At 29.8% G+C, this 12,315-nt stretch overlaps 2 protein-coding genes across 2 annotated transcripts; both read right to left on the bottom strand.

Moving 5' to 3' along the window:
- Window positions 1-2,777: 2,777 nt before the first annotated feature.
- LOC119681417 (exocyst complex component 5) lies at window positions 2,778-6,101 on the bottom strand. Its single transcript, XM_038094601.1, has 7 exons — window positions 5,905-6,101; window positions 5,149-5,844; window positions 4,802-5,019; window positions 4,140-4,733; window positions 3,868-4,057; window positions 3,475-3,792; window positions 2,778-3,407 (listed from the first exon to the last, which is right to left on the bottom strand). Exons 1-7 carry the CDS (start codon window positions 5,935-5,937, stop codon window positions 3,309-3,311), a joined length of 2,148 nt encoding a protein of 715 aa, XP_037950529.1. The 5' UTR covers window positions 5,938-6,101; the 3' UTR covers window positions 2,778-3,308.
- Window positions 6,102-7,861: 1,760 nt separating this feature from the next.
- Window positions 7,862-12,303, bottom strand: LOC119678491 (hamartin-like). Its single transcript, XM_038090348.1, has 10 exons — window positions 12,189-12,303; window positions 11,887-12,118; window positions 11,543-11,799; window positions 11,022-11,474; window positions 10,269-10,968; window positions 9,579-10,207; window positions 8,877-9,474; window positions 8,665-8,822; window positions 8,475-8,604; window positions 7,862-8,392 (listed from the first exon to the last, which is right to left on the bottom strand). The coding sequence occupies exons 2-10, from the start codon at window positions 11,978-11,980 to the stop codon at window positions 8,016-8,018; spliced, it is 3,396 nt and encodes a 1,131-aa protein (XP_037946276.1). The 5' UTR covers window positions 11,981-12,118; window positions 12,189-12,303; the 3' UTR covers window positions 7,862-8,015.
- Window positions 12,304-12,315: the final 12 nt, after the last annotated feature.

Here is a 12,315-nt window from a genome sequence, read left to right as displayed (position 1 = left end):
TCTACATTAAGACCGAAAAGTTTTCGGAAATTCTCATTTAAATTTCGCGCGCTGTATATTTTTCGATATTTTAAGTTTATGTAGTTTGGCAGCACTGTCCTTAATTACTATGCCAAAAATGAGCGCGATCTGTCAGACAGTTCGTTTACGGCAGCTGTTGAAACCAGTTCCCCTCAGTAGTGCGTTGCGAAAAAAACAATGGAAAAAAATATTGAACAAAGAGTTTGCATCAAATTTTGTGTTTCGAACGAAATTTCGTGTGCAGAATCGTTGCGAATGCTACAAAAGGCTTATGGGGAATCAGTTTTATCGAAAACTCAAGTTTATGAGTGGTACAAAGCCTTTCAGTACGGTCGTACGACCGTCGAAGACATTTCGCAACGCACTACTGAGGTGAACTGGTTTCAACAGCTGCCGTAAACGAACTGTCTGACAGATCGCGCTCATTTTTGGCATAGAAATTAAGGACAGTGCTGCCAAACTACATAAACTTAAAATATCGAAAAATATACAGCGCGCGAATTTTAAATGAGAATTTCCGAAAACTTTTCAGTCTTAATGTAAATCTGGGTCAACCTATTTACGATTTTACTGAACTGTAAAATATCTGTCTACATTAGTACCCACTAGTAATAGAGCACTCTTACATTCGACGGTTTTCTTATAAGGAAGCCACATTATATACTCAAACACCAATTTCACCCCATCTGATCTGTCCAAATTTACAAATAAGGTTTATTATTCTATAATTATATCGATTAACTAGATCAAGTAATATATATATATATTGTATATTAAATGTTCTTCAGTACAAACGTATATTCACAAATTTGCAAATTTAGGATAACTTTACATACAACGATAACTTGAAGGATAAAAACAATATTCACAACTGTTTTTTCAACAATAACAATTTTTTTATATAAAAAGTAAATGGAAGAGTTCCAATACTTATATAATAGATAAGCCTTGAAAAAAATGTAGAACTCAAAGATAAATACACGGTAGGCTATTTTACACTATTAAATAAAAACAGTTTGTGAAAATTCTGCATCTTATTAATATATCCTGATGATGACTTTAGACTAAAGTCGAAATATCGAAAAAATAAAAATTATTGCAAAATTAAAGTGTGATTTATTTTTTCTTAATTTTTATTTATATTTTTAACAACAAGATAAGATCCTTTTTATGAGATCAGTTTTATAGTAATGTTATTATATAAAATTTAATAAACCTGCAGACTATTTACCTTATTATATTATATATAAACATATATCTATGCAAACTTTATTCTACTTTTTAGATTACTTCTATTTTATTTAAAAATTAACTTAAAAGGTAAGTACTTACCACAATCTTCAAATGGTAACGATTGTGTTCTTAAAAAACGTTTATACAATTCTCGAGAAGCCGAGGCTACTGAAGTGCTTTTATTATACGGTTTAGCATTGATCGATCCCTGCAAATCACTTATTAGACAGAACCACAGCACAAGTATTTTTAAAACATAAATACATTTACTACGCATTTTAACCTCGACTTAAAATTATTTCTCGTTCTGATTTATTATTATTAATAGAATAGACAAAAATACTTGATAGAAATGTATTTGGTTTAGTTGATGATAAAAACCAATCGATTTTTTTAAAGACTTCCTTTAATACCAAAAGTTAAAAGCAAACTAATTGAAAAGGCACTCGAAAATTAAACGATCACTTCAGCATGTCTAACAATATCTATAATTGATATTGTTTTTAACATTCTCCTATTGCCAAAAATATAGTTAAGCTAATGCAATTCTTTGATTTTTTTTATTACGTTGTTTGAAGTGCGTAATATACAATTGTTTTGATAAGTAAGGTAGCTGGTAGAGTCTCTTTGGCACACCAAGCCTATCATCTAATCGTCTTTTGATAGTGTAGAATGTAGAATTTTAAAAATATCATATTGATTAAATTCAATTATGATTTACGATGACTATTATTAATAATCCTATTAATTTAATATATATACATGTATAAATTTCAAACATACAAGTGACGTCATATGACACTAGGGGTATTGACCAAGCTTTAAGAATGTTCGCTTTTGAAAAACTTATGAAATTATTTTTGATTTGAAAATAACAAAAGGAAACTTGTAATGAGAAATCTAAACTAAATAATTTAAATGATTTTGTTTTTTTTTGTTTTTATTGTAAATATCGAATAATAGAAAGAACGTTCGGCATACAATATCGATATTCTTTTACAACACACATTTAAACATCTTGTATTCTTTTATCATTCTTTAATCATAATTAATATCGACAGAAGGAATTTTTTAGCCAAAAATTTTTAAAAATTGTTCGAATTCCTCTTGTATTTTTACAAGAATTAAAAATATAATTATTTTTATAAATTTTTAATGAAGAAGTTGTTTTTGCTAATATATAATTTATTACCTTCATTAAAAATGTTGCGTATGTAAACAAATTATGCATTAATCGCCTCAGTATTATATGCTTAGAGTGGGTAAGTGGGTTAAAAAATCAATAAATAATTAATCAAATAAATTTAGTATTTAAGTACAGAAGTTTTCTTATTTACTCCAAATTTGTATACTTTTATTATAATGTTTGCAATATGTAAAAAAATATTTTAAATATTTCAACTATTATATTATTAAGCATGAATATAATATGTATACAACAATTATTTTTTTAATATAACATATATAGAATTTAAATTAAATGTAATTAAAAATTATATAAGACTATTCAGACGTGCCAGAATTTTTCTTTCACATCATTTCAGTAATTTGAAATAAATATTTATCTTATAAAACTGTCATGATGTTTTAATAACGAATACACATATGTATAAATAATGTCTTTGTATTTATTTCGAATAAGGCTTCTCTTCAAGCTTCCTGTTCCTTCTAAATGGTGTTCGAAAAAATCATACCTGATGATTTTTTAGGTATTCGATAAAACATCAACAGATTGTTTTTATTTTAAAAAGTAAAAATATGGCTTGTATTTATAATCTTGCTTGTATTTAGCACTCTTACTTAATAACTTTTAAATATTTTTTAATTGCAATGATACATTTATTATTTTATCACTTTACCGATAACGAAGTTACAGAGCTACGTCTGAATACCCACCATGTATCTAACGTCACAACTTTTTACAAATAATCCTTATTCTACAGTATCTCAAAAATAAAGTTTAATTAATTTAATTTTATTTTTATATTTCTTTTGCCCTATTTGTCTATTAAATACTACTTTTAAAAATACTACTTTTGGAAATTTTTTATAATTTATTCCATAATGCCTTTCAAGTAACTTGTATTTTTAATAACTCGAAAATCTGCCCGCAGTTGTATAAATTGACGTACCACCGATTTATCCAAACAGTTCTGAAATACAAATAAAATTTATTAATTGTAATTTTTACCGATTAATTAGTACTCTAAGCCAGCCTACCAGTGTTTCGCCGGTACACACTTCTTTCAAGTTTTTAGGCTTAACCAACAACAAATTACATAGCGCATGCAATATATCGAAAAGTTGTGTTATTAATGGACTTTCTAAATCTCGTATACATTTGCGATATTCATTAACATCACATATAGCACACATTGCGCCTGCGGTATTGAACTGCATTGTCTGTAAGTGATCATAGATGACACGATGTAAACGTGCGCCAAATTCATTTAAAACGTTTTTCAGGTTTTCGCCATCAACACATTTTTTAATTTGTATAATAACTGATTGCAGATTTTGAACCACTTGTAGACAGGCCTTTTAACATTTTTGATAGGTTAAAACATAAAACATAAATCAATATATAATTTTTTTGCGTTTTTATTCACTCACTGTTGATGATATGGTGTCAACATCGCTTTCAGGCTTATAATCCGTTTTTTTCTGCTCGCTCTGTAAATAAACCTTAACCCAACCGATAACTGCATTTATTGAACGATCTAAGCCCTGATCGAGTTTTGATTCGATTTGTTCCATTAGAATGCGTTTTTTAAAAACATAATCAGAATATTTTGAAGTATTACTGAAAATGGATGAAAATGGAAATATTAATTATAAATAGTAGCAGTAAATAGACATAATTAATTTTTTAAATTGTTACTTACAGTACGCATGGTATTACGGATGTATGACACAATTTCTCTAATAAATGCACAATAATATTTGTTTTTTGCACAACATCAAAATAATACATCTGTGGAAAAGATTTTCCTTCGGCGATAGGAATTGCCTGCAAACCTAACTCTAAGGCATAATTAACATGCTCATGCATTAAAAAACGTAATAATATATCGTTTAACTTAATAACGTTGCCAGCCAATTCTGCTTCACTTGACAGTAATCGACAGCGTTTAAATGAACCCTTGGCTTCTTGCAACATATTTATAGCTAATTCTTCAGAAAGGAACGTTTCGCCACCATAATCTTCAATCTGTGCTATGTTAATATTTGCGCGCGTGCCAATTAATGCCTGCATATCTCTTCTTAATTCTTGGAAGCGTTCTGTTTGTTTCTTTTGATGCTTTTTGCTTAAATAAAATTTCTCCAATTCAGTGGAACATTTGGCTGTAAGACATTTAGATTCAATTTCAGCATAGCCGGCAAGATGCTTTGTAAAAATCTGTTGCGTCAATTTATTAAGTAGATCATCGTCTATGGGAGACATATAAACCTGTAAGTCTGCCGATAATTTTAATGTGCTAAAATACATATCATAATTAAAATATTGCAATAAAAGTAAATAATAAATAGTAATATATGAATGTACCGCGAATAAAGTTCATACAAAGTACGTAAATACTTCTCCTCATCTTTTTTATCGTCCAACTTAGTAATGGAGTACTGATGTAATTTTAATTGATATATATTAAGTATGAATTTGGACATGACCTGTGTTGGATTTGCAAACACTTTTTTGATGATCTCGTAATGATGTTTGCACATAGGAACTATACCAATAAATATATCTTTACCTCCATATGGTGTCTACAAAAGTAAAAATTGTTATATATATATATATTTCTATATAAATAATTATAGATAGCAAAATTATTCTTAATAATATAATATAAGAATTATTTTTAATATAACATATGTTTAATATTCACCGCTTACCATTTGACTTTGTTCGATGTATGCATCGATACACTGTGTATATCCTTTAAATTGTGATAATATTTGTGCTAATTTTTTCATTTTTTCAATGTCTTCACTTTTCTGTGCTGAAGCAAATTCTTCGATCAACCTTCGCTCAACTTCATCATATTTCTTTTCTATTTTACGTTTTGAGTCCAAAAATTTTTCTGTTGGCAAATCTTGTGATATTGCATATAACTTTTGTATAACATCAGCTGCTTCATACAAGCGATTCGGATCATTGAATATGTCATTAACTATAGGTCCTGCGACTAAAAACTCAGACATATAGTTTAATAACTTTTGCGCTTCAACAGTACGACTACGTGGCGTATTTACATTTTCTAATTGCTCACCAAGGTGAATAATTTTTCCAGCTACTGAATTTATCTTTTCATCTAATTGTCCAAACCAGTCAATTGCAGTCTGATGTCGTTCTTGTAGTTTACTTATCTGTTTTGTGTGCGCTAATTGCTCCTGCTTCAATGAATCTTCCAAGCGTTCACACTTCGTTTGTTGTTTGTCTTGCAGTATTTTCAAGTCCTTAATAGTTTGTATGAAAGTATCACGCAAAGCATCTGGATTAAATTCATCTCCTCCTCCAGTGCCACTGTTTACTTCATTGTTGGTACGCCAAGTGAGCCGCTCAATAAATTCGGTTACTTCAAAAGGTTCCTTAAATTTTCAAAACGATTTGAATTAAATTTTTATTTAATTTTTAAATATTTTATCAACCTGTTCAAATTCTTCCATGTACTGAGATAACATTTTCTTTTAAATTTTATTCTTACACTTAAAAGAAAGGCGTAAACACAAAATTGACTTCTTGCATTGTAACAGCTGATCCTTACTTCTGACGTCATAACATTTGACAATTCAATTTCGCAGTTAATACCATGTAGGAAATGTTGTAATTACGTCTATTATAATTGCAATAACAATAAGTCTACCTGTATAGTTGTTATAAATATTTTTTTATATTAATTTAATATGTTATAAATACTTTGTATATTCATTTAATATTTAACAATTTTAGTTTTATCTACTGTCTAGTGTTTCCTTCAGTTTAAAAATTACAAAAGTTTTTTTTATATAGTAGGTGGATTGATTGAGGAATTTTATGACTGAACTATATTCAATTTTTGCCATATTATATAAAATTAACAAAGTGAACTATTACAATTATTTGCAAAAAACTAATCAAACATCTGATAAAGTCGAAACTTTTACAGCTGTCGTTTAAAACTTGACAGATATACAAAATATAACTGATTTTGTTCTGGCTTTGCCACCTGTTGTGAAGTCAAGTAATTATCAATCCACCTAGTATTATTTGAACTGTTTGCAGGTCATATCATAAAACGTTGAATTATTATATATTTTTCGTGTCAAGTATCACCATTTTTATAGTCAGAAATGCGATTGTTATTTCAAATTGCAACTAAATAAATAAAAATTTAACTCAAAATACCATTTTTTAATTTGCCTAAACCTCAATTTAGTTTATAATAAAATTTTGGATCTATCATTTATTCTATTTATTTTAAGTATTTTAAAATTCCTGTGCCCCCATCAATTTCTAATCGCTTTAAATTAAAATATTTGAAATAGATTAGTTGTAATATAATGCATGGCAAGGTAACTGATTCATCGGACTAAAATGTATAATACATTGCACCTTTTAGTATCTTTCAAATATACATAAGTTATATGTATTTTATATTTTATGGATATATTTTGTGAAAATATGTTTGTCTAGTGAATTGTGGATAGTACACAATTCACTATACTATACTAAGTGTATGCATAAGTTTTTTCTGGTTTAACTAAGAGATGGTACCAGAAAAAACTACGCCGCGTATTAACTTAATACATACGTAACTTTGAGCTGCAAACACACACAAATTAAGTCTACATTTTTGTGGCTTGCAATGGTAGACACTCTCCATCGATTAAGACATGCTAAGACTAAGACATGATTTCGACAATTTAAAAGTGGTGATTTCCATGTCAAGGACAGTGATCATTAGGTAGGTCACAAAAGTGCGAAAACGAATTGAATTCAACTCAACAGCAATTTACAAAAGGTAAAACTGTGTCGCAAGAAACGTCCAGTACACGTTTACACCATTTAAAAAATAGAAAAACAGAATCTGGTAATATACCTATATTATATATTTACATATTATTAGCCAAAAAAGGATACCACATTGGTTTTAAGTATCGGTCTGCATATGTATGTAATAAAAGGATCAATAATTAAATATTATATTAGATTAATACACATCTTATGCATCGGCAATATGTTTATTTTATTTATTTTTTGTTAAAAATATGTATTTCAATAAAAAGTTACAAGAATATTTTTATTTTCCTTTTTGTTTTTACAATGCATGCCACTTTTCACAATATTTCTCAAGTCTGCTTACATATTTATATAAATTTACCTTCTTTGAGTTTACTCAGTACTTATAATTACAATTTAATAATTAAAAATATACAATTGAATAGTTAATAAAAATATTTATATATATAACAACATATTAAGCAAAACATATTAAAATTAACCACAAACAATTTTCATAAGCAATTTTGATAAATCTAATAAATTTTATTAAAAAAAAAACATTTAAATTTCTTGTAATGATGTTATTCACTATAAAATATAAATTTGGAAATTGACATAACATTAAGTTGTAATTAAATTAAATATCTTTTTATTGATTTGCTATTTGAGGTCTTTTTTTAAAAGAACTCGATTAATTTAACCTTTAAAAAAAGCTTCAACAATTGTAAATTATTTAATCCGATTTCCACAATATATGCTGACAGCATTTCTTTACTGTTTATCTCTTATGCTGCAGTTGTGGGTTCTGTTCTTGTTGTTGTTGCTGTTGCTGTTGCTGTAAATGTAAATGTGGGTGGGGTTGTGTGAATATATCAAGATTATGCCCTGCTATTGCGGCCGGATTGATTGCAAGTACAATAGGCAGATTGGCAGTGTTTGTAGCCGTAGAATCTACTGTTGCCAAGCGTGTATTTTCTATGGTGTTGTTAGCGTTTGCACCAATTATACTTATGCTATTGCTAGCTTCAGGTAATGGGACTTCAATTAATTGTTGTAAATTTCGTAGCTCTGTTGAACGTAGACTAGCGGAAAGACTTTCACTAGAAGCAAGTGATGTTGAAAGTGGAGAATTGCGATCCATTGAAGAAGCTACATCTATTTAATTGAAATTTAATTAATATATGGTATCAAAACAAATAACATTTTAAAGCTATTATATACAATATATGGAACGTACCTGTCTTATCTGTATCCGGTGAGCATGTGTTAAGTGCCACAGGAGCTTGTGGTTTTATTTGCGACATCATTATCTTCTCCTCCATTTGCATGACAATAAACTTTTGTACTTCATATTTTTTATTTAATGCCTAAAATTGATTTTTTCAAAATTGAAAAATTCTTATTTTTTTTAGTTCTTAATTTTATACCTTAAATTTCTCTTCATATTCATCTTTTACAGTTTTCAGCAACCGTTTTTGTTCTGTTATAACCTTCTCATTGTTAGTTAGTTGTGTCTGTAGATCTCCGATTTTGTGTTTAGCGCTTTCGAGCTGAGATGACTTTTCTTCCAAATTATGCTTTACACCTAAAAGAATAATTTTTTTTATTTATATACACCTATAAATGGAAACCTATTTACTTTTAAGCTCTATATTGTAGCTATCTTGCAATACATGCTGTTCTTCATCCCGTGCTCTGAAATTGTCCAATTCAAGTAATCTATCACGACACTTCACTTGAACTTCTCCCATGATAATGAACTCTGCTTCCAGATGTGCTAAATCATGCTTATATTGCTGCCCAATATCAGCCTGCACCTGCAAATGTTGCAATTCAGTATTCATATTAAAGATTTGACCACGCAGTGACTCCAATTCATAGTTCGTTTCTCTACAACTATTCATTTCTTCATTAACCCTTGTATGCAAACTTTCATTATCTTGTCGCAAAGTCTTATTTTGTTCCAGTTCATTCAGATAGTTTGATTTAAGTGCTGTTAACTCTTCTATATGTCGCTTTTCTTTTTCAAACGCACTTTTTCTAGTTTTTTCCATTTGATGTATAAGTTCCGCGTTCTTTGTTTCAAATTTTTTTAACTGCTCTCTCAAACGATCACGTTCCGATTCTAGACTACGTTTATCTCGACTACGGCCCATTAATCGACGAATACGTTCATCAAGTACGTCACATCGATTCCGTTCATGTTGCAACAATAGGTATAATAATTGAAATTGTTCCTATATATCAAAAATAATAAATTTTCAGTAGTATAAATAAGAGAATAAAAATAGAAAAAAAAAAGAGTATAATAAAATCTCCCATTATACATTTCATTATTTACCTGATCTTGTCGGCAAACAGAATCTAAATTTCCCTGAGCTCTTATAACATTTACGATATATTGATCTAACATCTCTCGTGGATTTATCAGACTCCTTTCATATTCTTTACGTTTCTTTTCGTTTTCTAACAACATCTCATACAAAATGTCCTCATATTCACATGGCATTATTTTAATAGTTTGGGAAGCGGCATTAGCGTAAGAAGTTGTTACAGCTTTTTTGGTAGCATTTGCAATAGCCAACATTTTAGCCTCGTCCTCATCTATTTCTTTCATTGTGACTATGTTTAGTGATGAACAAGATTTCGTGCGTCTGACTTTCAAATCAATTATTTCAGTCTCATTCGATAAAATTTTGGTTGCACCTCCTTTACTGTAACTATAATCGTTACAACAATAGCTTGCCATACGATTACGCCGTTTGATACTTTTAGCTAATGATCGGCTGTTAGGTATCTGCAATCCACCAGCAGAACATAATGATCCTTCAGTTTCGTTGCAGTCGTCACAAACTTTAGTTGTATCTTCTATAGCTGTAGGTGTGGGTATAGGCGTTGGTGTCATAATTGGAGTATAATTTTGTAAATGAGATGATAAATCAGAATCCATATCAGGAGTATCACATTTGGCTAAATGAGATAAGTAGAGTTTGGGTAAATTAACTTTCGAGATAAATTATTAAAAACTTACAGCTGTCATCAAATGGCGAACGAAAACCTTGCCTCGCTTGTTCAATTGTTTGAAAAGGACTCTGTGAAAATGTACGATCTTGTAATATTTGCTGTAATCTACGATCGTGCCTTGTAACGTGAGTCACTTTGCGAAAAGTTGTGCTAGTTAATTCTTGATCAATTATTGTTGAGCAATTAGTTTGATCATCCGAAAAATTAAAATGATTATTTTCCTTGCGCATGGGAGATGACGGTTGACTCGTAGGAAAGATGGCACGAATAGCAACTGGATTAACACTAGCTGATGTGGCGGATAAGGCATTGTTTTTGAGTTCTTTAATATCTTTGAGAGGAGTAGTTTCTGGAGTGGCCTCCACAGCTGCTTCTGGAGGTGAAGAACCAGTTACCCCTATTATGTTGTTTAAATTGGAAGGAGTAGGTATGTTAGTTCTAATGCAAGACGGTGTTGGAGTTAATGGTACAGATCCAGGCAAATTTATTTCGTTGTATGGACTCCATATATTACCACCTACCATACTATGTTCACCAAAATCAAATCGAGAAGCATAATTTTTACGATATTGTGTACCCTTTAATTGATTAAACTCAGACATAGATCTGCTACTGACACTGCTTATACTTGTAGACGAGTGCATACCACTGGGTGTATCAAGTAAACTAGTTGATGATAGCTGATACATGTGCTCAGTTTTTGTATCCTAAAATATTAAGTATGTAGAATTCTATTAAATCAAATGTTAATAAATATTACCTGGTATAAATTAGGCAACGAAAGTTTTGCACAATCTGAAACTACATCGTGTGGTTCCATCTCTTTCCAACGTGAATGATTTTTCTCACTTTCTATTGTTGCTGTAACTAACATTGGATGGACACGAACGGTTTCAAGTAGTGGCTTAATTGTGTGATGAAAAATTGCTCCTCTTTCCTTTTTGATGAACTCATTCAAATACGCTAAAAAATTACAAGGATACATGCCATAGAGACGATGAAATAACATTTGTAAACCAAGCTGTAAATGCACAAATTTATAGTCGACCGGTCGCATTAAATTTTGCCAGTTCCAAGACGCTAAACGGCCAAAAACGTCAAAGAGATCTTTAAGAAAACTAGGTACTAAGCTCGGTATGATAGGCAACAAAGTAATTATGCATAATAGGGCACTCATTAATGGAACAATATCCCGTTCAATTTCTCTTTCACTCTACACAATTTTAAAACAATACATAATACAATACAATTTATTACATAATTTTAAATGTTAATTGTTACCGATATCAGTTTAATAACATCCTTAATCAAACGATGCTTTTCGACCTTATACAACCAAGTAGGGTGTTTTCGCACCACAAACGAGAATAAATTTAATGCTTGAACTCGATGTTGTTGTTTATTCAGCCATTCAGACAAATTGTCGAAGATATAAGTGTCATGAGGAGGTTGAACTTTAACTAGTACTTCTCTAATCCGTTGCGAGCCTGTTTTTAGAAAATAGTCCATCATTAGATTAACAACCCATTGCTCTTTATCTGTATGTTAAAAAATATAAAAATAATCTTTAATTTTTAGGAATCTCATATGAGAGGAGTATACATATAAAAAACAAAACTACTTACTTTGATTAAAAAGATCCACTAATTTCCTTTTGGCCTCTTCACATTCATGAGTTTGATTTGATTCTAAATCGGTGAAGATTTTTTCGAAGTCCATGCTGCAGTTTTGCTCAATATTGATATTATGTACTATTTAACTTTTGGTTTTTATTATAAGTGCTTTGCTGCTGCTCTTTCGGCAAGTGGAGTTCAAATCAACTCTATAAATTGCTTCGTTTCGTGCTGTTGCCAGGTTCTAAGTAAAGAACAAAATGTAAATAGTACCGTACTAAAATTACTTTGGTTTTTCGCTTAAAAAACATTACCCCTTCTTCTTTCATTTTTTTTGTAACCTTTGGTTATATTAAATTTATTGCAAAGAAGTTTTTAAAACATATTAAAAGAGTTATTCCCGATTAGTCGTGTACATCATTGCCTTCTTCTTGCAAAAGA

This window comes from Teleopsis dalmanni, chromosome 2 (assembly GCF_002237135.1).
Source record: "Teleopsis dalmanni isolate 2A chromosome 2, ASM223713v2, whole genome shotgun sequence".
NCBI lineage: Eukaryota > Metazoa > Arthropoda > Insecta > Diptera > Diopsidae > Teleopsis > Teleopsis dalmanni.
Note: the sequence above shows the minus strand (reverse complement) of the source record. Positions and strands in the feature narration are given on the sequence as shown.